Raw genomic sequence first — 27,216 nt, 5'->3', positions numbered from 1 at the left:
ATCAGTAAATAAAACGGATTTTTTTTTTTTGTATTTTTGCCATTTCTTGGGCCACTCCCACAGCATATGGAGGTTCCCAGGCTAGGGGTCCAATCGGAGCTGTAGCTGACGGCCTACACCTGGGCCATAGCAACTCAGGATCCGAGCTGCGTCTGCAACCTACACCACAGCTCACGGCAACGCCAGATCCTTAACCCACTGAGCAAGGCCAGGGATCGACCCCGCAACCTCATGGTTCCTAGTCGGATTCGTTAACCACTGAGCCACGACAGGAACTCCCAAAACAGATTTTTTAACTCCCTGTCCTGGTGGAGCTGACATTCTCAGTGAGGGAGAGAGACAATAAATAACTACCCAAGTGAGACAACATGTCAGAGTGTGGTTACATTTCAGGGGTGGGAGGGTGAATGGGGGGAGGGGACTTGGGATCTGAGGGTGGATACTAGCAGGCGAGGTTGCCCTTACTGAAAAGGCAGCATCTGAGCAAAACTTGTAAAAGGGAAAAGAAGGAGAGGGCCAGAAGATACCTTCAGGGTAGCACACTCCAGGCAGGGAGGTTGCTGGTGCCAATGCCCGGAGATGAGTGTGCATCTGGCACGTTCAAGAAATAGCACAGAAGCTGGAGCCGAGAGAGCAGGAGACAACGAGGTCAGAGAGATCATGGGCACGGGTCCCTACAGACCATTAGCAGGACTTTGACTTTTCCACTAAGAGAAACGAAGGGTCCCCAGAGTGTTCTGAGCAGAGGAATGGAAGGGGCTGTTCCATGATTAAAGGCTCATTCCAGACGCTGACAAGAGATATGGAGCACAGAGGTGAAAACAGGGAGGCCAGGTAGGAGTCGAGGCAAGAGGTGATGGGCCTCAGGGGAGGTGGCTGAAGTGGCGAGAAGCAGATACAGACTTGGGTCTTTTTTTTTTTTTTTTCTTTGGCTTTTTAGGGCCAGAACTGTGGCATAGTAAAGTTGCCAGGCTAAGGGTCAAATTGGAACTGCAGTTGCCCACTTATACCACAGCCAAAGGAATGCCAGATCCAAGCCATGTCTGTGAACTACACCACAGCTCATGGCAATGCTGGATCCTTAACCCACTGAGTGGGACCAGGAATCGAACCTGCATCCTCATGGATCCTAGTCGGGTTCATTACTGCTGAACCACAATGGGAACTCCAACTCTGGTCTGTTTTAAAAGTTAAAAAATTTAACCATATGACCCAGCAGCTCCACACCTAGATGTGTACACAAGAGAACTGAAAACAGGTTTTCAAACATAAATGTCTATGATCATCAAAAAAGTCTACAAACATAAATGCTGGGGAAGGTGTGGAGGAAAGGGAAACCTTCTATACTGTTAGCGGGAATGGAAACTGGTGCAGCCACTATAGAAAACACTATAAGGAACCTCCATGTAGTTTATGGATATTCCTTAAATTAAACATAGAATTACCATATGATCCAGTAATCCCACACCCGGGCATGTAGCTGGAAAAGAAAAACACTCAAATCAGAAAGATACATGCACCAGAATGTTCACAGCAGCACTATTTACAATACCCAGAACATGGAAACAACCTAAATATCCATCAACAGATGAATGGATAAAGACGATGGGGTACAGAGGCAGGATCAAGATGGTAGAGGAGTCAGATATGGTGCTCGCCTTCTCCCACAAACACAGCAAAGAAAACCATCTACATGTAGAACAATTTGCACGGAACATCTACTGAATGTGGGGAGAAGACCTTACACCTCCAAAAAGGGCAAGAAACCCTCCACATAACTGGGTAGAGCAAAAGGAGAAAAAAAAAAAAAAACAGAGAGAGAGAAAGGAATCAGGATGGGACTAGCACTTCTGAGAGGGAGCTATGAAAGAGGAAAGGAACGCACACCCTGGGAAGGCACCTAACTGACAGGGAGATCAGCTGAGACAGAGGGACCTCAAAGCCTCAGAGAAAAGTACAGCAGCAGCTGAACTGAGGAGGGCACATCAGAGAGCCAGAACGGCCATTGGTATCACTTCCCAGGACACTACAGCCTGAGAGGCTCGGAAGGGGACTGGGTACTAAGATTCAGGCTCTGGAAGTCAGTTCCAAGGAGAGGACTAGGATTGGCTGTGTGAAGACAGCCTGAGGGGCTAAGGAGCAGAGCGCCACAGCTGAGGGAACCCAGGAGAAGTTCTGGGCCTGCAGGAGAAGCAAGGAGCCATTGCTGGGGAGGGAAAGAGGAGGAGGGGCAGACTGCCATAGGAATATCTTTCTCTGCTCAAGTGCAGACTTCAGAGGCTGGGGCTACAGGCAGTGAGGCACTCGTGTGCAGGCTATGAGTGACAGGCCCCTCCTTCACAGACTGCAGGTGGCAGTGCCTTCTGCTAGGGCTAAGCACAAGAGGGTGCCTCTTGCATGGTCTACAGGCAGCAGGGGCAAACAACTGCAGTCATCTCAGACTCCAGAGGGGGTCCATGAACAGACACCACCTGTAGCCCCAGTCGCCTCAGAGGTCAGCACAGAGGAGGGCACTGCAACCAAGCACCACCTGCTGTGGCTCTCACTCCCCTGGAGTGAGAGTACTTGCTCTGCTACTGCCACTGCCAAATACTCCAGGCACCACCTACACTTGCCTGAGGGTCACTGTCACTTCCCAGAGTCCTGAAACTAGGAGCAGCCTATGCCACCTTCCCACAGGTCCTTGCCACTGTCAAGGGCCCAGCAATCAGGCACTGGCTACTAGCCCTGCCCATTGCTGCCATCTCCCTGAAAGCATGCAAAGCACCCTATCAAGTGGATAACAGCCTGAACACACTGAGGAAAGAGACAGCAAGCATCCAAATCAACAGCAGCCCTCATACCAAAAATAAATAGTAATAAGCCCTCAAAAAATACCCAGGGGCATTCTCGCATATAAATAGCCCTCCAAGACTATAGTAGTTGCTTTCTCTCAACTCACAGAATATGAAAAATATCAACAAAATAAAGAAGCTCAGAAACCATTCCAAGCTAAGAGAACACAAGAATTCCCCTGAAGGAGCAAACAATGAAACAGACCTCTAATAGAAACCAAGTTCAAAAAGGAGACAGTGAAAACACTAAAGGAATAAAGAGTGAATAAGAAGGAATTAAGAGCTGATATGAACAGTAATGCAAATTACTTTAGAAAGGAACTAGAAAATATAAGGAGTCGAGAAAAAATAGAAAATGCATTTGCAAAGATGAAAGCTGAGTTATAGGCACTGAAGAGCAGAATGAATAATGCAGAGGAACAAATCAGTGACTTGGAAGCTAGAATAATGGAAATCACCCAGTCAGGATAGCAGACAGAAAACCAAATGAAAAAGCATGAGAGCAAGACAAGAAATCTATGGGATAATATAAAGCAGGCAAACCTACATGTAATAGGGATTCCAGAAGGAGAAGAAAAAGGGGATTGAAAATATATTTGAAAAAATGATGGCTGAAAATTTTCCAAATCTAAAAGAAACAGATAACAAGATACAGGAAGCACAGAGGGTCCCAAACAGGTTGAATGCAAACAGGCCCACACCAAGGCATATTATAATAAAAATGGTAGGAGTTCCCACTGTGGCATAGTGAAAATGAATCCAACTAGGAACCAGGAGGTTGCAGGTTCGCTCCCTGGCCTCACTCAGTGGGTTAGGGATCTGGCATTGCCGTGAGCTACGGCGTAGGTCGAAGATGCAACTCAGATCCTGTGTTGTTGTGGCTGTGGCGAAGGCTGGCAGCTTTAGCTCCGATTCAACCCCTAGCCTGAGAATTTCCATATGCCACAGGCACAGCCCTAAAAAAAAATTTAAAATTAAAATAAAATAAAATTTTCAAAAGTTAAAGAGAGGATTCTAAAGGCAGCAAGAGAAAAACAAAGAGTTAATTATAAGGGAACCCCTTATAAGGCTTTAGGCCAATTTCTCAACAGAAACACTACAGGCCAGAAGAGAGTGACAAGATATACTCAAAGTCCTAAAAGAGAAAAATTTGCAGCCAGCCTAGATACTCCACCCAGCAACAAAATCATTGAAAACAGAAGGAGAAATAAAGAATTTCTCCAACAAACAAAAACTAAGAGAATACAAAAATACTAAACCCATTCTAAAAGAAATACTGAAAGGGCTCCTCTAAATAAAAAAGAAGTAAGAAGAAATAGGATGGAGGAAATCACAATTGGAAAGTAATCGCTTAAATAAGCAAGTATACAGATCTAAAAGAAAAAAAAAAAAACCTATTGTAAAAGTAATGATAAATACAAAGAACAGCAAAATGATAAACAGGAAGATGTTTTAAAAGGACATCAAAATCATAAAATGTGGGGAAGGAAAGTAAGAAAATCTAGACTCTTCTTTATTACAATGTGCTTGAGCCTATATGACTATAAGGCTAAAGCAAGCAGATATAGGAAGGGGTTAACATATTTGAAAAACAGGGCAACCACAAATCAAAACTAAACAATACAGTCACAAAAACTAAAAAAAAGAGAAGACAAGCATAAAATAAAAGGAAATCGTCCAACCAAAAAAAGAAAGGAACAAAGGAGAAATATAGAATCAACTGGAAAGCAAGGTTTAAAATGGCAATAAATACATATTTATCAATAATTACTTTAAATGTCAGTGGACTGAATGCTCTAATCAAAAGACACAGAGTGGCAGATCAGATAAAAAAGCAAAAACCCATAATCTTCTGTCTATAAGAGACTCACCTTAGGACAAAGGACACATATAGATTGAAAGTAAGGGGATGGGAAAAGATATTTCATGCCAATGGACAAGACAGAACAGCAGGAGTTGCAATACTCATATCAGACAAAATGGACTTTAAAATGAAGGCCATAAAGAAAGACAAAGAAGGACACTATTTAATGGTAAAAGGATCCTTCCAAGAAGAGGATATTACAATCATCAATATCTATGCGCCTACTATAGGAGCTCCCAGATACCTACAACAAATACTAACAGACGTAAAAGGAGAAATTGATGGGAATACAATCATAGTAGGAGACTTTTAACACTCCACTCACACCAATGGACAGATCCTCTAGACAGAAAATTAATAAGGCAACGGAGATCCTAAATGACAAAATAGAAAAGTTAGACTTAATTGACATTTTCACGACATTATATCCAAAAAAAATCAGAATATACACTCTTCTCAAGTGCTCATGGAACATTCTCGAGGATTGATCACATACTGGGGCACAAAGCTAACCTCAACTCATTTAAGAGTATAGAAATTATTTCAAGTATCTTCTCTGACCACAAGGTCATGAAACTGGAAATCAACCACAGGAAAAGAAATGAGAAAAAACTGACTACATGGAGACTAAACAACATGCAACTAAAAAACCAGTGGGTCAATGAGGAAATCAACAAGGAAATTTAAAAATACCTCAAGACAAATGATAATGAAGACACAACCATTCAAAATCTATGGGATGCTGCAAAAGCACTGCTTAGAGGGAAATTCATAGCAGTACAGGCTTTCCTCAAAAAAGAAGAAAAATCTCGAATTGACAACTTAACCCACCACCTAAATGAATTAGAAAAAGAAGAATAAACAAAACGTAAAGTCAGCAGAAGGGAAGAAATCATAAAGATCGGAGAGGAACTCAATAAATACAGATTCAAAAAAAAATAGAAAAAAAATCAATAAAATCAAGAGCTGAGTCTTTGAAAAGGTAAACAAAATTGACAAACCTCTGGCCAGACTCACCGAGAGAGTAGAGAAAAAAACCCAAGTAAAATAAGGAAAAGAGAAACCACAACAGATACTGCAGAAATACAAAAAAAAAAAAAAAAAACCATAAGATATTGTATGAACAATTGTACACCAAGAAATTTGACAACCTAGAAGAAATGGGTAACTTTCTAGAGACTTACAGCCTGCCAAAACTGAATCAAGAAGAAAGAGATCAACTGAACAGACTGATCACTAGAAATGAAATTGAGTATGTAATAAAAACACTCCCTACAAACAGAAAGTCCAGGGCCATATGGCTTCATAGGCAAGTTCTACCAAACATACAAAGAGGAACTTATACCTATCCTTCTTAAACTTTTCCAAAAGACTGAAGGAGAAGGAACACTCCCAAAGACATTCTATGATGCCACCATCGCCCTAACACCAAAACCAGACAAAGATAACACCAAAAAAGAAAAGTATAGGCCAATATCTTTGATGAATATAGACACAAAAATTCTCAACAAAATTTTAGCCAACTGAATCCAACAACATATAAAAAACATCATACACCACAACCAAGTGGGATTCATCCCAGGTTCACAAGGATGGTTTAGCATACACAAATCAATCAATGTCATATACCACATTAGCAAAAGAAAAGTCAAAAACTACATGATCATCTCAACAGATGCAGAAAAGCATTTGACAAAGTACAACATCCATTCATGATAAAAAAAAAAAAAACTCTTACCAAAGTGGGTATAGAGGGAACATAATAAAAAGCCATTTACGACAAACCCATAGCAAATATAATACTCAGTGGAGAAAAGCCAAAAGCCTTCCCATTAAAATCTGAAACAAGACAATGATGCCTACTTTCACCACTTTGTTCAACATAGTATTGGAAGTCCTAGCCACAGCAGTCAGACAAACAAAAGAAATAAAAGCTATCCAAATTGGAAGAGAAGAGGGAGAATTATCACTGTATGCAGATGACATCATACTATATATAGAAAACCCTAAGGACTCCACACAAAAGCTACTCAACTGATCAATGAATTCAGCAAAGTGGCAGGATATAAGATTAACATTCAGAAATCAGTCATATTTCTGTATACTAACAATGAAATATTAGAAAAGATATATAAAAATACAGTACCTTTTAAAATCGGACCCCCAAAAATTAAATACCTAGGAATAAACCTGACCAAGGAGATGAAAGACTTATTTGCTGAGAACTATAAAACATTAATCGAGGAAATTAAAGAGGATTCAAAGAAATGGAAAGATATTCCATGCTCCTGAACTGGAAGAATTAATATCACTAATGGCCATACTATACAAAACAATCTACTGATTCAGTGCAATCCCTATCAAATTACCCATGATATTTTTCACAGAATTATAACAAACAATCCAAAAATTTATATGCAACCATAAAAGACCCAGAATTGCCAAAACAATCCTGAGGAACAAAAAACAAAGCAGGAGGCATAACTCTACCAGACTTCAGACAATATCACAAAGCTACAGTAATCAAGATGGTGTGGTACTGGTACCAAAACAGACATACAGACCAATGGAAAAGAACAGAGAACCCAGAAATAAACCCAGACACCTGTGGTCAATTAATCTTCAACAAAGGAGGCAAGAATACAAAATGGGAAAAAGTCTCTTCAGCACATGGTACTGGGAAATATGGACAGCTGCATGTAAATCAATCAAACTGGAACACACCCTCACACCATGCACAAAAATAAATTCAAAATGGCTTAAGACTTAAACCTAAGACAGGACACCATCAAAGTCCTAGTAAAGCATTCTCTGACATCAACCATACAAATATTTTCCTAGGTCAGTTTCCAAAAGCAATAGAAATAAAAACAAAAACAAACCAATGGGACTTAATCAAACTTAACAAGCTTTTGCACAGCAAAGGAAACCATTAAAAAAACAAAAATACAACCTACAGAATGGTGGAAAGTAGTTTCAAATGATTCCGCTAACAAGGGCTTAATCTCCAAAATACACAAACAACTCATACAACTCAACAGCAAAAAAAAAAAAAAAAAAAAAAAAAAACACCAAGGAAAAATGGGCAGAGACATGAATAGACATTTCTCCAAAGAAGACATGATGATGGCCAACAGGCACATGAAAAAATGCTCAACATCACTATTAGAGAAATGCAAATCAAAAGTGCTATGAGGTACCACTTCACACCTGTCAGAACGGCCATCATTAGTTAAGTCCACAAATAACATCTGCTGGAGAGCCCTCCTACACTGTTGGTGGAAATCTAAGTTGGTACAACCACTACGGAAAACAGTATGGAGGTACCTCAGAAAACTAAATATAGAACTATCATATGACCCAGCAATCCCATGCCTGGGCATATATCCAGACAAAAGTTTCATAGAAAAAGATGCATGCACCCGTATGTTCACTGCCGCACTATTCACAATAGCCAAGACATGGAAACAACCTAAATGTCCATCGACAGATGAATGGATTAAGAAGATGTATATATACACAATGAAATACTACTCAGCCATAAAAAGAAAAAAATCATGCCATTTGCAGCAACATGGATGGAAATAGAGACTCTCATACTAAGTGAAAAAGAAAAAGACAAATATCAAATGATATCACTTTTATCTGGAATCTAATATATGGCACAAATGAACCTATCTGCTACAAAGAAACAAACTTATGGACGTGTAGAACTGACTTGGGTTGCCGAGGGGAAGGGGGAGGGAGTGGGATGGACTGGGAGTTTGGGGTTAGTAGATGCAAACTATTGCATTTAGAGTGGAAAAGCAATGAGATCCTGCTGTATAGCACAGGGAACTATATCTAACCACTTTGATGGGAACATGATGGAGGATAATGTAAAAAAAAAAAAAAAGAGTGTGTGTACATATATGAATGTATGTATAACTATGTCACTTTGCTGTACAGCAGAAATTGACAAAACACTAAATCAACCATAATAAATAATTTTTAACTTAAAAATTAAAAAACTAAAAAAGACATGGTACATATATAGAATGGGATATTACACAACCATAAAAAGAATGAAATGTCATTTGCAGCAACATGAATAGACCTAGAGATTATCATACTGAGAGATCAGAGAAAGATATCATAATGCTATCACATATATGTACAATCTAAAAAAAAATGATAGAACTTATTTACAAAACAGAAATAGACTCCAATGTTAAATTCAAACTTATGGTTACCAAAGAGGAAAGGAAGGATAAATTAGGAGTCTGGGGTTAACAGATACACACTACTATATATAAAATAGATAAATAACAAGGACCTATTGTATAGCACAGACAACTGTATTCAGCATCTTGTAATAACCTATAAGGGAAAATAATCTGAAAAGACTATTTTATATATTATATTATATATATGTATCTATGTATGTATGTATATATAATATATACATCTGAAAAACTTTGCTATACACCTGAAACTAACACTACATTGTAAATCAACTACAACTTTTACTGCTATCTTAAGATAATAATAAAATCTTATGAATTAAAAAAACATATTTGTACATGAATGTTCATAATAGCATTATCCACAATAGTTGTTCAAAAGTGTAACCAATTCAAATATCCATTAACTGATGAATAAACAGAATGTGTTATATCCAAACAGTATTATTCAGCCATAAAAATGAATGAAGTACTGACACAGGCTATAACATGGATGAACCTTGAAAACATTATGCTAAATCAAAGAAGCCAGCCACAAAAGGCCACATATTGTATGATTTCATTTGTATGAAATGTCCAGAATAGGCAAATCCAGAGACAGAAAACAGTGGTGGTTGTCAGGAAGTGAAGAAAAAGATGAGTGCAGCATGACTGCTAACAGGTATGAGGTTTCTTTGGGGCTGAGGAACACGATCTGGAATTTGATAGAAGTGATGGTTGTACAACATTGTGAAGGTGCTGGAAGCTATTAAATTGTGCGTTTTAAAGTGTTTAAAATGATGAAACTTATTCACTGATGGATTAGACGTGGAGAGAGAACAAAAGAGACCAAGAACGGTAGCAGGAAGAATGGAGCTGCTGTTACCTGGGATGGAGAAGACTATAGTGGGACAGGTGTGGAGAGGAAGAAGAGGAGTTTGGTTTTGGAGAGAAGACTGAAGTGTAATTAGATACACCAGCTTGGAGGTGAGGGAGGGGTCCTGCGTGGAGTTAGCAACTCTGGAGTTGGCATCAGCACGTACATGACATTGAGGGCCTTGAGTCTGGAGAGGATCGCCCTGTTTGGAGGAGTTGATAGACTGGAGAAGTCGTTCACAGACTGAGCCTAGGACATCCCAGCATTCAGATCAGGGAGGTGAGGGGGAACCAAAGAGGGACAAGGAGTGGCCACGAAGGTAGGACAAACACAACGAGAGAATGCATCATGCAGAAAACCGAGACGGAGAGATGCAGGAGCGTTCTGCTAATCGGACACTTCCGACAGGTCCAATGAGACTACCACAGTCAACACAGGACTCAGCAACAAGGAGATCATTTATGACCTTGACAAGAGTTGTGTTAATGAGCATTTGGGAGCAAAGCCTGATTCAAAGGAGAATGGGAAACAGTGAGTCTAGAAAATTATTTTGAGTTTGAGGAGTTCTTGTAAAGGGGGTAAAACCCAGGTGGTGGCTAAGTTGAGAAGCAGAGATAAGAGAGGAATTTTGTTTTTTGGCCTCATCCACAGCATGTAGGAGTTCCCAGCCCAGGGATCGAACACGAGCCACAGCAGTGACATCAGATCCTTAACTCTGAAGGCTGTCAGGGAACTCTAGGGAGGAATTTTTTAGGTTGGGCATGTCATAGTATGTGTGTACACTGATGGGGTTGATCCATTGGAAGGAGGAGTAAATTGATGGAGAGAAAGAGTTGCCAGAGTAATGACCCTGATGGACCAAAGTGAATGTGAACTGGTGCACAAGTGGAGGGTTGATTCCAACAACTCATCTAGAGGAACAGGAAGAAGGCAGGAATAAGGGTGCAGATGCTGGTAGGCTGGCAAATATGATGAGAGTTTAGGGAAAAGCATCAGTTCTCTCAGGAGAAGAGGAAATAAAGCCAGTTGCAAGAGTGATGAAGGGGAAGCAGCTGTGGGAGGTTTTAAGAGAGACGAGATGAAAAATCACCCAGGAGGTTGGAAGAAAGACCGAATGCAGGAAGCGGATATAGTCAGACTGCCAGGCAGCAGGGAGGTGCAATTGGGGTGCATGGGCAGGAATTTCAAGTCACACCAGCCAGCATGGTTATGTTCATTTCTGCTGCCCAGGGACCAACATGGACTAGGCGGAGCCTTTGGTGATTTAACCAAAATTGTGATTTCAACCAGGCAAGTGTGATGAACCGAGAAAGGGGCTAGGAACTGAGAACATATACACGGGAATGATTCTGGAGTTCCTGTTGTGGCTCAGTGGTTAAGGAACCCAACTAGTATCCATGGGGACTCAGGTTCACTCAGTGGGTTAAGGATCCCGCATTGCTGCAAGCTGCAGCATAGGTGGCAGATGCGGCCCGGATCTGATGTTGCTGAGGTGTAGGCCAGTGGCTTTGACACCGATTTGACCCCTAGCCCGGGAACTTCCATATGCCATGGGTGTGGCCCTAAAAAGACTTTTTTAAAAGGGAGTAAAGTGGAGGAGTTCCTGCTGTGGTGTAGAGAGTGATCTACATGAAACTGAGATAATAGGGAGATCAGAATTATTGATGGTAGCAAGGTCCAGAGGATGAGCAGGAGAGTTAGTGGGAAAAGACAGATCATGAAAAAAACTAAGAGGCTAGGATGCTGGAAGCATCAACAGCTTGTGTAATGAAATCACTAAGCAGGAATTCAGGAACAGAGGTGGTGAGAATGACAATGGAGCGGATTCAATCCTGACCCCTAGCAGGGAGGGGCAGTCTAACTCTGAGCACTCAGGGCTCTCTGCTGACCTCTCTTTGATGAGGAGACACTTAGGAAAAGGGTCTCGGGAGCCAGAAGATTCTGTGCATTCCTTGCACTCAAGGAACCCCGTGTCCCTAATGAACCAGCCTCAGCACAGCAATCCCCACCCAGAGGTCCTTCACGGTGTTAATTGTCACATCCATGTCTAGCAGATCACTGTATCTCTGGCTTCTAAGCACACTAATTGGCAAGTATTTATGGGAGCATCTATTACAGGCCAATGAAGGAACTCATATTTATTGAGCAACCTATGGGCCAGACACTATAATAAGCCCTTTACACGGGTTTTCTCCTTCAATCCTCACAACAACCCATTGCGATTATAATCATGGTCCCAGTTCACATCTGAAGAAACTGAGGCTGAGAGAGGGGCAAGAACTTGCACACCCCTCCCGCGGAAAAAAAAAAAAAAAAGAGAGAGAGAGACAAAGGAGTTCCCGTGGGGGCTCAGTGGTTAGCCAACCTGACTAGTTTCCACGAGGATGCTAATTTGATCCCTGGCCTCACTCAGTGGGTTAAGGATCCGGCATTGCCATGAGATGTGGTGTAGGTCTCAGATGAGGCTCAGATCCCACACTGCTGTAGCTGTGGTGTTGGCTGGCAGCTACAGCTCCAATTGGACCCTTGGCCTGGGAACCTCCATATGCCACAGGTGTGGCCCTAAAAAGACAAAAAAAAGAACTTGCCCAAAGTCACACAGCAAGGGCATCTGAAAGTACATCCATCTTACCCCAGCACTATCCTAAGGCACCACATGGGGGTCTCAACTGACCGCGTCTGTTATGACACCTACTTCCTAGAACCCATTTAAAGCAGCTCTGGGTCCTGACCAGGAGCCCTTCTCAGGCTCTTGCCTCCCTCTCCTGCTGGACTCCACCCTCCCCTTTTATCTTGTTCTGTCTCCAAGATCCTCTGTGGCCTTCTGTCCATCATGATTTCAGAAATCTTTATTTTTGTTTCCACCCTAGATGTGAAAAGCTGGCTTGTGATGTTTGGATTTCAGCTTAGCAACATAATTCCTGGCTTCCCAAGAGCCAAAATGTATTTCGTACCTCCACCCTATGAACTGTCAGAGAGTCAAGCAAGTGAGAGTGGACAGGTAAGCGGAGCTTCCTGCCAGGAACCCGAATGACTGTCATCGTCCCCTCTGGCAAACAGAACCTCGTGGGAGCCGAGGGCACGTCGGGAGCGGAGGAAAACATCAAAGCTGGGTATAAAAGGGGCCTGAAGTTGGTGGTTTTGCAGGATAGCCCGTGAATGGCAGTGCTGCTGTCACCTGTCCCACACAGCACGTATTTCTTCCCAGCCTCAATGATTACCTTAATTGTAGCATCATTATCTGTTCGGTATATACCCCTGAGTCACTCCTTGATTAACAGCAGCCCAGAGAAATCTAGCCACAACCTACCATCTGTACTGCCTATAAGATCATAACCCTTTTGGCTTTTATGGGACGTCATAAAATGGTAGTTTGCAGTTTCTGTCCCATTAAAGAACATTTTTATGCCTCACATAAAACCTCAGTGTTTTATGGCCCAAATGTACACAGACTGAGCTTTTTTGGCACATCATTTGTGCTCGGGTCTTCCTCAGTGATGACCAAGGGGTGGTCAGTTTCAATTTGGGTGCAGCTGAGGCTTCGGCCGCAATCGGATGGGAGGGCTGGGCATCCGCTGCTACAGAACCCGTGCTTGGCACGGTAACAGTCTGCAGGGCCTCAGCTGCTCTGAATAATTGTCCAGACTGTGTAACTAGAGAGACGAGGAGGAGCTGCTGGGTAATTGAGAACGGCTTTCTCGCAGTTCTGCCCCTTGGGGACCACTCAGTGGATGAATAGCCATCATTTCGCTCATTTATCTAAGTGCCGTTCCCTCCCAGCCACAGCCTCTTCCATTATTGCAGCCTGTCCCCCAACCACCGATTGAGATGAGTTGTAATTTGTGAGTGGGGAACTCAAGGCCAAGAGGATAATGGGGATTTCGTCCCTCTGCAGACTCAGGGCTGGGATCCAAAGCAAATGACTCAAAATGCCCAGGGAAATTCCCTCCGGCCCACGAAGCCGACCTCTCTTAGTCTGGTGCTTCTCAGACAGGAACAGGCACACCAGCCACCTCCGGTGTCTTGGTTAAGATGCAGCGTCTGACCCTTGAGGTCAACAGTGAGGCCTGAGATTCTGCTATTCTAACAGGGTGGGTGCTAGCGAATCCTCTGCTGCTAGCCACACTTTGAGTCACAAAGTCCTAACCCAAAGAAGTTAGTATCTAACTAAGGCAATGACCTCAGAGAAACATACGTCGCAGTGGCGCGGTTCAGAGCTGCTCAGACACACACCCTGCCCTGCTGATCAGGATATTCCTGGGCCTGAAGTGTGTAAGGCAGCTGCCCAACCATCAGTGGGCAGAGTGACTCTCTCTTCTGCGATCACGAAGAGATGTAGCGAGCGGTAGGCTGGGGGCAGATGCCGGCAAGCTCTGCACCACCTTCTTTGAGTTCGTGGCACCGTTCCCAGGAGGAAAGCCCTGGAAACCAGCCCACCTGTCCTAGTTCTGAATAGTAGGACCAGTTTAGCTCCCATCAGAACAGACACGAGACTCATGCTTGTAGGAATCCAAGCCCTCCTGTCTCTGACCCTTTGCCACTGAGCTACCCAGCCGTCCTTCTCAGCTTCCTCTGTTTTCTTATGCCCACAGCTCATTACCGGTGTCCAGCAGACCACCGAGAGGCACAACCAGGCCTTTCTGGCTCTTGAAGGGCAGGTCATTTCTAAAAAGCTCCACGCCAGCATCCGGGAGAAAGCAGGCCACTGGTTTGCCACCACGACACCCATCATCGGCAAAGGCATCATGTTCGCCATCAAAGAGGGGCGAGTGACCACCGGCGTGTCCAGCATCGCCAGCGAGGACAGCCGCAAGGTGGCGTCTGTGCTGAAAAACGCCTACTACCTGGACAAGATGCACTATAGCATCGAGGGCAAGGACACCCACTACTTTGTGAAGATCGGCTCCGCCGACGGTGACCTGCTCACGCTGGGCACCACCATTGGCCGCAAGGTGCTGGAGAACGGGGTGAACGTGACCGTGTCGCAGCCCACGCTGCTGGTCAACGGCAGGACTCGAAGGTTCACCAACATCGAGTTCCAGTATTCCACGCTGCTGCTCAGCATCCGCTACGGCCTCACCCCCGACAGCCTGGACGAAGAGAAGGCCGCGTCCTGGACCAGGCCAGGCAGAGGGCCCTGGGCACCGCCTGGGCCAAGGAGCAGCAGAAAGCCAGGGACGGCAGAGAGGGCAGCCGCCTGTGGACCGAGGGCGAGAAGCAGCAGCTCCTGAGCACGGGGCGCGTGCAAGGCTACGAGGGCTACTACGTGCTCCCCGTGGAGCAGTACCCGGAGCTTGCAGACAGTAGCAGCAACATCCAGTTCTTAAGACAGAATGAGATGGGAAAGAGGTAACAACATCATCTGCTGCCATTCCTCGTCTGGATGGCTCGGCGGGAGTAACTGTTATCTCCTCTCCTAAGGAGATGAAGACCTAACAGGGGCACTACGGCCGGGCTGCTTTAGGAGACCAAGTGGCAAGAAGCTCACATTTTTTGAGTTCAAATGCTACTGTCCATGCCAGAAGTCCCACCTCCTGAAGTAGACTCAAGCCTGGCTGCAAATTCCTGAGGAAAACCAGACAAACGAATGAACCAACACACAACCACGTTCCAAGTTCCCCTACAATATGACCCACTTGTTCGGGGTCTACACAGCAAAGAGACGGAAAGAGACGCAACGTGTCCAAAAGGAACAAGAGAACACACACATACACACACACACACACACACACGAAGAAAAAAAAAAAAAACAAAAAAACCAACACACCGACCTGAAAAAAACAAAAACAAAAACAAAACAAAACAAAAAAAGACCAGAGACGTGAAGAGGAGAAGGCTCCTGTTCTATTACCTCACTCATTCACACGTGAGCGACGCACAGACATCCGAGAGGGCCAGCATCCCAGAACCAGCTGAGCACCACCACTCAGACTGCTTGTTGGACCAATACTACAGACGTTTTCGTTTAAACCAATACAGGTGCATTTAAACCACGACTTTGGGGGCGATTTGTGTGTAGCGACGGGGGAGGGGGGAATCAAAGTGAAAGAGTGAGCACTGGAAATACTTTTTAAAGGGAAAAAAAAAAAAAAACCTATGAAAACACAAGGGGGAAAAAAAAAAGGAAATTAATATGGAAAATCCAAGCGAAAGAAGACCGTTCAGCACTTAATCCTCAGGTCCCCACTTAGTCCGGCCTGAGCTAATTTATTTGAGCGCAGAGTGTAAGATGTAATTCTGATGGTGGCTATACTCACTCCAGATAAATTTCATACTCTTTTGTCTTTGCAGATTCCATTGTGGACAGTAATACGCAGTTACAGGGTGTAGTCTGTTTAGATTCCGTAGTTCGTGGGTATCAGTTGCAGTAGAGGTGTGGCATCGTGACACTCTTTTGCTAACGGGCACCACTTCCGATCACCCTGTACATACATAAGCCTCAAGGCACAATCACTGTTTGAGATTTAAAACTATTAGTGTGTTTGTTTGGTCCAGAAACTGAGACAATCACATGACAGTCACCACGAGGAGAGAAACGAAAAAATTTTAAAAACCCACAAAAACACAAAAAAAAGTTAAAAAACAAAAACAAAGAAAAAAAAAAGGTCTAATAAGAACTTTGGTACAGGAACTTTTTTGTAATATACATGTATGAATTGTTCATCGAGTTTTTATATTAATTTTAATTTGCTGCTAAGCAAAGACTAGGGACAGGCAAAGATAATTTATGGCAAAGTGTTTAAATTGTTTATACATAAATAAAGTCTCTAAAACTCCTGTGGACACTGATCTTCTGTGGAAATGCTTTGAGGTGAGGGCAAGGTCAAAGTTTCCTGGAGAGGAGTTCCCGTTGCCGCTCAGCAGTTAACAAGCCTCTTATCCGCGTGGAGGCGGATTTGATCCCTGGCCTCACTCAGGGGGTTAAGGATCTGGCCGCGAGCTGTGGTGTAGGTCACAGACACAGCTTGGATCCCAAAGTGCTGTAGCTGTGGTGTAGGCTAGCAGCTGTAGCTCCAATTCAACCCCTAATATGGAACTTTCCATATGATGCACATGCAGCCCTAAAAAAGAAAAAAAAGAAGAAAAAAAAAAAAAAGTTTCCTGGACAAAAGGGGAGCTGTCAAGACGCTCAGGTGAGATGGAATCTTGACGTTTCAAAGGACCTCTTGTAAGCATTGACCGTTCCCCAAGTGCCCTAAATTCTAGCGTCATCTCTGCCTACATCTGCAGCCCCCACTTCACATGGAGCAGAGGGAGAGTGGGCCTGGGGTCTTCTGGCTCCCTCCAGCCCTCCTGGGATCGCCAGGCTTCTCCTAGCTACTCCATTTCAGTTCTAGAAGAGGCTGGCATAAAACTGAAGGTGAACACTGTTGCCACACTAGGAGACACACACATTTGTGTGGCTGTGTGTGTGCATGCATATGTGTGTGTCTGTTTTCTTCCAGACTAGATCATTTCACCTTAAAACTTGCACACGCAGGACAATCACAGTAAGAAGAGCACTTATGATTTGGATAAACTTTTCCCCACCTACTCTAACAGAGTAAAAATATGACCAATGATATCTCGTATTTAGGGATGCTCTCACTACATGCCAAGAACGGTGCGAAGTGCTTGACACACAATGTTTTCATGTAATCCTCGCCTTTCATTCATTCAGCATCCTTTTGAGAGACTGCCCTGTGTCAGGTCCTGGGCTAAGTTGTGGGGATAAAGGAGGTAACTAGTCATAAACAGGGGCCTTCGTCTTATGAAACATACAGTCAAGGATGCAGACAGACAACAGACAGATAGTTACACTAAGGCATATGTGAGACCAGGGTGTTCAGTGCCAAGGAAAGGCTCACAAAAATATCGAACCACGGAGTTGGGGATGTGATCTAGACTGAGAAGGTAAAAGAAGTTCACTGAGCTCTGAAAATTAAGGAGGAGTTAACCAGGTGAAGAGAATGAAATGCAACCCAGACCAGGAAACAGTATATGCAAAGGCACTGTGGTCACATATGCTGGAAAACAGAAGAGTTGGCGAGTTTCAGAAAACGAGCTGATTAAAGACTGGATTTTTTTTTTTTTTTTTTGGCTGCACCCATGGCATGCAGAAGTTCCCAGGGCCAGGAATTGAACATGCACCACAGCAGTGACAATGCCAGATCCTTAACCTGCTGAACCACAAGGGAACTCCATAAAGACTGGATTTTTTTTAAATTAGAAACGAGAGGGAATCCGTTTTAATTTCTTAACAAGTGCTCTGGATACCATGCAGCGAACAGGTAGGGAGCTGATGTGGTCAACTGTGTGAGTTGATGAGGCTGGTGGCCAAAAAAGAAATGGAAGTGTATCTCAGGGATGGATTTCAAGAACAAGCTCCTGGTATCATTCACTTTGCAGGTGGAGAAACTGAGGCCACTTGTCACCCAGCCGGGAAGTGGTAGAATGATTCAAGCTGGGCTGTGGTCAATTTCAAAACCTCCCGCAAGGTCTGGGTGGCACATCACCCCAGGACCGTGCAAGTGCTCTGAATCACTGCTGCCTCCAGTCCTCCAGCCTGACCAGACTGGCCTTCCAGGGGGAGGGAGGCAGGGAGAGAGGCCAGGCTAGCCTTCTGTACACCCAGTATTGGACCTGGAGGGCCCCAGTAGCAGAGCAAGCAAACAGGAGAACCTAAATACTCCAAAGAACATCCTTCTCAGAAGCCTGTGTGAACACCCCTGTTTTCTGGAGGAGGTTGGGGCCATACCCCTTCAGGAGGGCAGAAAGCAGACACAGCTCCCAGGTGCTTTGGTTCAGCAGCCTTGTTTGACTCGATGGGGTCAGGGCCCCTTGGATATGTGCTCACAGATCAATGTCCCCCTGGTCATGAGGCCAGCTGGAATCCTGATCTGGTGGGAGCCAAATGGGAACCAACTATTGTGTCCTATGTCCCCCTGGGGTAGGTGCAGCCAGTGCCACCAACCAACCCAGGCAGAAAGTGGCTCTCAGGCAAGAAGGCAGAGAGATGCTTGCCCAGCCCAGAGCTTTTGCTGACTCAGCCTATCCGGTGGCAGGGAGGCCCAAAGGGGCGGCGGAGTACACGGGGAATCACGTGTCACCAGCATTTCCCTTGAATGTGAAACTCTCTTTATACCAACCTTCTTTGAATGATCCATGAGTAGCCTGTGACACTCAGGCCAGCCCAGCCCTCCATCACACCCACACCTGCCTCAAACTATGGGAGACGGAGACCGTCTTGGGTTAAAACACACAAACAAACAGTCCTCTCTTGCCTTTCCTCGAGCCGGTGCTAGAATGACCAGGATGAAATGTTTGACCTCTTCCGTAAAGAGTCGCACAATGATAGACGATTCTGGAAAGGCCTTTTAGGGGATGAGATTGTGCACCCTGGCGACAGCTTGACAAGAACAATCCTAACTCAGCTGCTCACCAAACAGGACTTGCGAAGTTTCCATGTATAATTAGGGTAAATGGCATTCGCCGGTTTAAGAGAGAAACCCAACCTAAGTTAACACGGAACGAGCTGACTCGTCACTCACACAGCAGTCAGCAAGGGAACAGCTCTGCTCCAGCACAGGGCCCCAGGCTCCTCGCATCTTGTAACTCTGCCTTCTTCTAGGTCCTCAGCATCTTGGAAGCCCTCTCCCTTCAACTGGTTGATGGATAAGGAGCGCCAAGATCACACGTGTAACTATTTTATTTTTAAAGGGCCACGCCGCAGTTAATACAATCACGTCCACTCACATTCCCTGGGGAGGAGGGAGGGGTCCATGAACCCACCTCCTGCAAGAGAGACTCGAATATGTAGCCTGCTGTAAGTCTAGGAAGAGAAGCCAGGATACTGTGGAGTCCCAGCCACATACCCCATCACCTATGAGCCTCAGTTTCCTCACCCGTAAAAAACTGCTAACAAGAGGGCTGCTAGGACAATTAAAGATATTACATGTTATCACCAACGCATGACAAATCCCCACCCAATGTGGGTCTGTTTTTTGGGTTTTTTCCTTTTTTGGCCACCCCGCGGCATATGCAAGTTCCCAGGCCAGGGGTCGAATCCAAGCTGGAGTTGCAACCTACACCACAGCTATGGCGATGCCAGTTCCTTAACCCACTGTGCCCAGCCAGGACCAACCCTTGTCCCTGCCGCTGCAGAGACCCCACCAATCTCACTATGCCACAGGGGAAATTCCTGGTTCTATTTATTTATTTTTTTTTAGTTTTTTTAGGGCTGCACCCACAGCATATGGACCGTCCCAGGCTAGGGGTCCAATCGGAGCTGCAGCCACCGGCCTACGCCAGAGCCATAGCAACTGAGATCCGAGCCGCATCTGCAATCTACACCACAGCACACTGCAACGCCGGATCCTTAACCCACTGAGCAAGGCCAGGGATCGAACTCCCGTCCTCATGGATACTAGTCAGCTTCCTTACCGGAGCCACAATGGGAACTCCCAGTTTTGTTATTTTCCAATCTGTGCTCCAAGGCCCCATTTTCTAAGCGTACAACTTAAAGCATGAACCATGCGATCGGTGGGGGAGGATGGGAACGACCTTCCCTCAAATCCCGCTCCGCGCGGCCCCTCCCCTCTCCCGGCCCAGGAACAGGTACCTTGGTGGGAGAGCGCTGCTCTCGGCCTCAAGGGATCTTCGGAAAGGGTGACATCCTTCTGAAGGTCAGAAATCTCAGCAACGTGAAGCCTGGCTATCTAAGAAAGCCGTTGAGTCCTCCATCAGCAGTCCCAGTGACCAAACACAGCGTTGTCCCGGACAACTTCCGAAGCTGGGAACACACGGAGAAATAAAGCATGGTCCAAAACCTCAGTCGAAAACAAGAGAACCATCAGGTGATCCGTAGGAGAGCACGGCGGGCTCCGCACCCGCGCAGAAGTGATGCACAAAACTGTCAAGGCGGGGCAGAGGACCACCAGTTCTGTCCACCAGTCTGAGAGCGTCTTCTCACAGGGACGAGAACAAGGGGAGAGAAGGCGAGAGGGCTGCCTGGAAGGAGGTGAGCAGAAATCCGCAAGCAAGATGGGGCAGGGGGAGGTGCTCAGAAAAGCTGGAGCAAGGCTGCGCACCTGCGGAGTTTTCTGGACGCACGCAGGACCTCCAGGGCCCAGGCCAATTACATCAGGATCTCGAGGGGGCGTGGCCTGGCAGAGGGAGGTTGCAAAGCCCCACCCCCAGGTGATTTGAATGTGCAGCCCGAGCTGAGAAGCACTGATTGGAGCCTAACAAGAGGCACATGGCCTGAGATTTCGATGTCAGTATGGAAGGAAAACGAGGCTAAGAAGGTGGGCGTCCTCCTGCACCCCGCGGGTGTACCTGGGGAGAAATATGACTAGGCACTCCTTTGATGAACAAAGTGGAGAGAGCAGAGGAGCAGAAGAACAGAGCCTGGGAGATGGTGACAGCCACATGGAGCAGCCTGGAAGAGGACAGAGGGAGAGCTCCCGCAGGAGCAGGTTTAGGAGTGAGGACGAGGTTCTGTAACTCCCGCAGGGTTGAGGACAGTGTCCACACAGGGTAGAACACAGGGAGGATACAGCCCCAGAACCTCCGGGAGTGGGGGTTCGTCTCTGCAGAGGAAGTGTCGGTTTACGCGAACAGCCCCTCTCCCCACCCCCACACTGGTAAAAGGACCAAAACCTCAGGAGAAGGGCTGAAGGAGACGTCTTAGCTCAGCTCACCTTCCAGAATTCCCCGAACGGGACTTTGCAGAAAAGTTGCGGTCCACTGTGCCCACAGCCAAGGTCCACTTTCCACCCTTAGCAGCTGGGGAACCTGAAGTCCCCACCCCTGCGATGCCGGAGCTGGCCCTCTGACTGTGGAGAAGCCTTCCAGAAGCAAGTCTGCACCAGCGGAAGTCTCTCTTCGGAGACCAACTTCACCTGTTCCCAAAGCCCTGCCTTTCCAGGTCATAGCCAGCTGCTAAATGGTGGGCTTGCTCTTTGGCCACAAGGTGGCAGCCTTTCCCACAAAATCTTTCTGAGTTGGGCCTGGGCACCCGAGGCGGGTTTAATGAAAATATGAGGCAGCTAAAGACAGAATCCCTGGCCCAGGGGAGAGTCGATTCTAGGAAGCAAGATTCCAAAAATCCTCCCTGGGAATAGCCAGACTGGATTCTGAGCCCAGCTCCATGATGTGCTACCTGGGTAGATTTCCACGTAAACCTTCCCCTTCCTGAGCCCCCTTTTTTCCCCCTTCATAAAATAGGAATCAGAATACTTTATAGCATTGTTTGAAAAGACAAACAGAAATAATACATGCAAAGTGCTTGGCAAGTCCAAAATTGGATTTGAAATTTTTTCTTTTTTTTTTTTTAAACTCCAAAGACCGTAAACCCAAAAATGTTCTACCTTTTTTCCCTTAACAGTATCTTACCATTTAAAGTCCAACTGCTCCCCTTTCTAGCTAAGTCTGGACTCTTCACCTAACCTCTGAAGCCTCAGTTTCCTCCCCTGTGATATGTTTATCATGATCCCATCTCACAGGGTTGCTGTAACAAGCACCCAGTCCAGTGCCTGGGGGTGGCTGTTGTTTTCAGCCTGGAGGACTGAGCAGGGAGGAGGAGGCGCCCATCCCAGGATTAGCTGGACCTGGTCCCAGTCCAGAAGCTCGACCTTTCAAGGAGCAAAGGGCTTGACCACCCGCTCCATTCTCCCCCCACATCAACTACATAAAGCAGCAGGTATGGAGCTCCCACTGTGGTGCAATGGGATTGGCAGCATCTTGGCAGCACTGGGACGTGGGTTCTATCCCCAGCCCGGCACAGTGGGTTAAGGATCTAGCATTGCCACAGCTAAGTCTTAGGTCTTGAATGTGGTTGAGGTCTGATCCCTGGCCCAGGAGCTCTATATGCCACAGGGGCGGCCAAAAGTGGGAAAAAAAAAAAAAAGGGTAGCACATCAGTCTTATAAAGCATAGGCGTTTGCTCAGCCATCAAGCCCTGGGCCAGGAGGAGAGAAGTAATAACGCCTTTACCCCATAGGAACATTCTACGCAGGACCGTCCTGCCAGAGACTGAAACGGGAGTACCTTGCTGGGTTCCCTTTCTTGGCTTCTCCGTTCTGAGGGTAATGGAGGTGGGAGGTGGCCCCTGGGCACCTGGCCAGCTCCAAAGCCCTCACCAGGGTTCCAGGGTCCCCAGGCCTGAGCAGGACAGACCAGTCTCCTCTTGCCCCACCCCACCCACCTTTAAGGCTTCCATGAGGGTGGCCACTTTCACAAAACATTCTCCGCGCCCCCGCCCATCTTTTCCCCTGAACAATTGTGCCTCTGTCCTTTCCAGTGGCTCTCCTCCCTGGTCCCCTTGGCCCCCAAAACCCAATTCCAGGAGTTCCCATTGTGGCTCAGTAACGAACCCAACTAGTAGCCATGAAGAAGTGGGTTCGATCCCTGGCCTCCCTCAGTGGATTAAGTATCCGGCCATTACCATGAGCTGTGATGTAGGTCACAGACGAGGCTCAGATCCCTCATGGCAGGCTGGCAGCTGCAGCTCCGATTCAACCCCTAGCCTGGGTACTTCCATATGCCACAGGTGCAGCACCCACCCCCGCAAAAAAAAAAAAAAAAAAAAAAAAATTCCAGTGGCTGTGAAAGTTATCAAACCTTTTCACCCCCAACTTTTTTTTCTTCCTGAAACCTGCAGCATATGGAAATTCCCAGGCTAGCATTCGAATTGGATCTGCAGCTGCCAGCCTTCGCCAGAGCCACAGCAACAAGGGATCTGAGCCACGTCTGCGGCCCACACCACATCTCTCGGACAATGCTGGATCCTCTTTTTTTTTTTTTTGGTCTTTTTTTTTTTTGCCATTTCTTGGGCCACTCCGGCAGCACATGGAGGTTCCCAGGCTAGGGGTCCAATCGGAGCTGTAGTCGCCTGCCTACGCCACAGCCACAGCAACTTGGGATGCGAGCCGCGTCTGCAACCTACACCACAGCTCACAGCAACGCCAGATCGTTAACCTGCTGAGCAAGGGCAGGGACGGAACCCGCAACCTCATGGTTCCTCATCGAATTCGTTAACCACTGCGCCACGACGGGAACTCCCAATGCTGGATCCTTAACCCACTGCGTGGGGCCAGGGATCCAACCCTAGTCCTCATGAATACTAGTGGGGTTCATTACTGCTGAGCCACAACAGGAGCTCCCTCTTCCACCCAAAGTGACTGATGGTATTTGCATTTCACACCCACTCAGTGAGACAAGATGATCAGGAGCAGATGAGAAACCGAGGCTTAGGGAAGTCACGCAATACCACAGCCCCTTCCTAGTGGAGGGTCATTCCCCTCCTCTTCTCAGTCTATCTCATCATTTCCATTGCCAGGCCCCTCCTTAGTCAACCCCTTATCTTAGCGTTATCTCAGACAAATACCTGTGGATTGTATTCTGCCCCATGGGCTATACGTCAATGGCGTGAAAATCTATCACGTAGGAAGCTGGAGGGGAGAGGAGAGGAGAAGAGGAACCCAGACTAACTCTGCCCCCCCCACCCCACCCCCCCGGCAGCTTCACTCTATTGCTCAGGACGCTTTTGATAGTAACCCCCATGCGAAGCAGAAACTGGAAAGTCCAAAGGCATGACAGACTTCAGACATGGCTCAAAGCATGTTTTTGCTCTGCCTCCAGTTCTGCTCCCCTTGAGAAGTGGCCTTATTCCCAAATAGGCTTTCTCCCCGTGTAGGAATGATGAGGGCCAGTGGCCCTAAGCCTACATCCTTGCAGCACCCACGGAAACAACAGAGAGAGTTCCCTCTGCGGTGCAACAGGATCAGAGGTGTCTTGGGAGCCGCTGGGATGCCAGTTCAATCGCCGGCCCGGCACAGTGGGTTGGGGATCTGGCCTTGTCAGAGCTGCCGCTTAGGTCAGGACTGTGGCTCTGATCTGATCCCTGGCCCAGGAGCTCCCTATGCTGCGGGGTGGCCAAAAATGACCCCCATCCAAAAAAAAAAAAAAAAAAAAAAAAAAAGAAAGGAAGAGAAACATCAGAGAGGAGTTCCCGTCGTGGCTCAGTGGTTAACGAATCCGACTAGGAACCATGAGGTTGCGGGTTCGATTCCTGGCCTTGCTCAGTGGGTTAAGGATCCAGCGTTACCGAGAGCTGTGGTGTAGGTCGCAGACAGCTCGGACCCCACGTTGCTGTGGCTCTGGCATAGGCCGGTGGCTACAGCCGACTCAACCCCGAGCCTGGGAACCTCCATATGCAGCGGGAATGGCCCAAGAAATGGTAAAAAGCCAAAAAAAAAAAAAAAAAAAGAAAGAAAGAAAGAAAAGCAACAGCAGAGAGACCCTCCCTCTAACTCACAGATGACCTCAAATGGGCCCAAATCCCATCAGAACTTGGAGGCCATAAAAGAGAAGGAAAGTGTTGTTCCCCCAGGGAAGAGAAATGCCTAGACAAAACCATGTCGGCTGCTGATATAACCACTGAAATCATGCATTTGTCCATCTGTCATCCAAGAGTGCCTGCACATTTTAGGTGCTCAGTTGACAAAGCCAGGTAGTGGGGATAGAGGGGTGAATACACACAGCCATCCATCCGGGAGCTGTCTGGTACAACCTGGGAGTGCTGGGCAAAGAACAGTGCTGGGCATAATGGGAATACAGTCAGGGTTGCGGGGGGCGGGGAGCAGTGAATTCAGCTCTGATGGGGATTTGGAAGAAAGGACACCAATACACAAATAGTGCGCCGTGCACACACAGTGCATTGGGAAGACCTAGGGTGAGCCGTAATGGCCAAAAAGGTACCCAGCCCATCAAGTCTCCCTGCCAAGCTTTTCGACCTGCCCCCTGCCCTCGACCTGGGGCCCTTTCCCTTCCTCTAGGAAGGCAGGAAGCCTCTTCCCAACACAAGCCTGGAGAACCTGTCCTGGGCAGAACGGAGGTGGGGGGGTGACACTGGATGTCCTCTGTTCCTCCATTCTGGATCCTATGCCCTCTCACCCCCACTCCACACAGGGAGCAGGACCTCCCCTCAGTGTCCCCCATGTGCTGTTGGTGAAGCTTGTCCTGCCCATCGGACCAGCCTCGAGGGCAAGAATTCTCCTTCTGGGCACCAGTGGACATTTGGGTTCAGGCGGCTCTGCCCCGAGCCTGTCCTGTGCATGGTAGGATGTTTAGCTGCATCCCTGGCCTTGATGCATGAGATGCCAGGGTGCCCCCTGCCGAGTCATGACAACCCCAGTTGCCTCCAGACATGGCCAACTGTCCTCTGGGGAGGGGAACTGACCCTGGGTTGAGACCCGCTGCTCTGTGCCTTCCCCTCACCCCCTCACCCCCTCCTCCCTCCTCTGCCCTTCTGAAGCAGGAAGCCTCTGTCCTCTGGGTAGGGGAGCTCCTTCCTCCTAAGCAGACATTTATCAGCACCTGCCCCTGTTCATCTAAGGGAGGAACCCCTTTTCTCCCTGCCAGGGACGCTGGATCCAAAAGCTGGGTCTCTGCCCAAAGTCTCCTCTCCCAGGCTCCACACCCTAGGAGCTACCACGCGGTAGCTGAGTTCAAACGCCAAGCGTGGAGGAAAGAATTGATTACTCTCCACGCCCTTCCCTCCCAGGTCCTTCTTCTGCTCCCCCAGACCCCCCACCTAAGGAGCTGATCCCTCAGAAGGAGGCAGTGACAGGAGCACTGCCGATAAACCAGCTGCAGGTCTTTGTTTTTTTGTTTTTTCGCTTTTTAGGGCCACACCCTTGGCGTGTGGAAGTTCCCGGGCTGGGGTCGAATTGGAGCTACAGCTGCTGGCCTATGCCACAGTCACAGCAACTCGGCAGCTGGGCCACATCTGCTACCTAGATCACAGCTCACAGCACTACCAGATCATGAACCCACTGAGTAAGGCCAGGGATTGAACTTGCATCCTCAGGGACATTATATTAGTTGGGTTCTTAACCTGATGAGCCAGAACAGGAACTCCTGCAGGTCCGTCTGAGGGCACTGCCGCTCTGAGGATGCTTACCAGTGGGAAGCGTCAGAGCCATGCACACGAGACAGTGACACGTGGAGAGAAGGCTGGGACCTCTCGAGGGCCTTCCTTAGGGGCCTGGACAGGATGCTAGGACCCGAGATGACAGGGTGACATTTTCTTTCCTCCCTCTACCCTGTCCCTGTGCCAGGGGGTCACATGGCCCCTTGAAAAGGAGCATCTTTTGTTGTTGTTGTTGTTGTTGTTGTTGCTATTTCTTGGGCCCCTCCCGCGGCATATGGAGGTTCCCAGGCTAGGGGTCCAATTGGAGCTGTAGCCACCGGCCCACGCCAGAGCCACAGAAACGTGGGATCCGAGCCGCGTCTGCAACCTACACCACAGCTCACGGCAACGCCGGATCGTCAACCCACTGAGCAAGGGCAGGGACCGAACCCGCAACCTCATGGTTCCTAGTCGGATTCGTTAACCACTGCGCCAGGACGGGAACTCCCGAAAAGGAGCATCTTGATGGTGATTCGAAGGCACCC

The 27,216-nt window shown here is 47.0% G+C and overlaps 1 protein-coding gene and 1 long non-coding RNA gene across 11 annotated transcripts in view; one reads left to right on the top strand and one right to left on the bottom strand.

Moving 5' to 3' along the window:
• The window catches only part of TENM2 (teneurin transmembrane protein 2), a 3,459,878-nt gene extending 3,443,318 nt beyond the window's left edge, over nt 1-16,560 (top strand). Inside the window, 3 exon segments of the mRNA XM_021076712.1 lie at nt 12,648-12,778; nt 14,370-14,880; nt 14,883-16,560. Coding sequence (XP_020932371.1) covers nt 12,648-12,778; nt 14,370-14,880; nt 14,883-15,130 — 890 coding nt within the window. The 3' untranslated portion in view covers nt 15,131-16,560.
• LOC110257231 overlaps nt 1-23,135 on the bottom strand; it is a 60,882-nt gene extending 37,747 nt beyond the window's left edge. For 8 of the 10 annotated variants that reach the window (XR_002339559.1, XR_002339557.1, XR_002339554.1 and 5 more), the window contains exons 1-2: nt 21,459-23,135; nt 20,378-20,548 (exon numbers count right to left, since the gene is read on the bottom strand). This is a non-coding gene — a long non-coding RNA (uncharacterized LOC110257231). The other 2 variants (XR_002339561.1, XR_002339560.1) reach the window with 2 other exon arrangements.

Source organism: Sus scrofa, chromosome 16 (genome assembly GCF_000003025.6).
Source record: "Sus scrofa isolate TJ Tabasco breed Duroc chromosome 16, Sscrofa11.1, whole genome shotgun sequence".
NCBI classification, from domain to species: Eukaryota; Metazoa; Chordata; class Mammalia; order Artiodactyla; family Suidae; genus Sus; species Sus scrofa.
The sequence above is the reverse complement of the archived record's forward strand: the minus strand, read 5'-3'. Positions and strand labels throughout refer to the sequence as shown.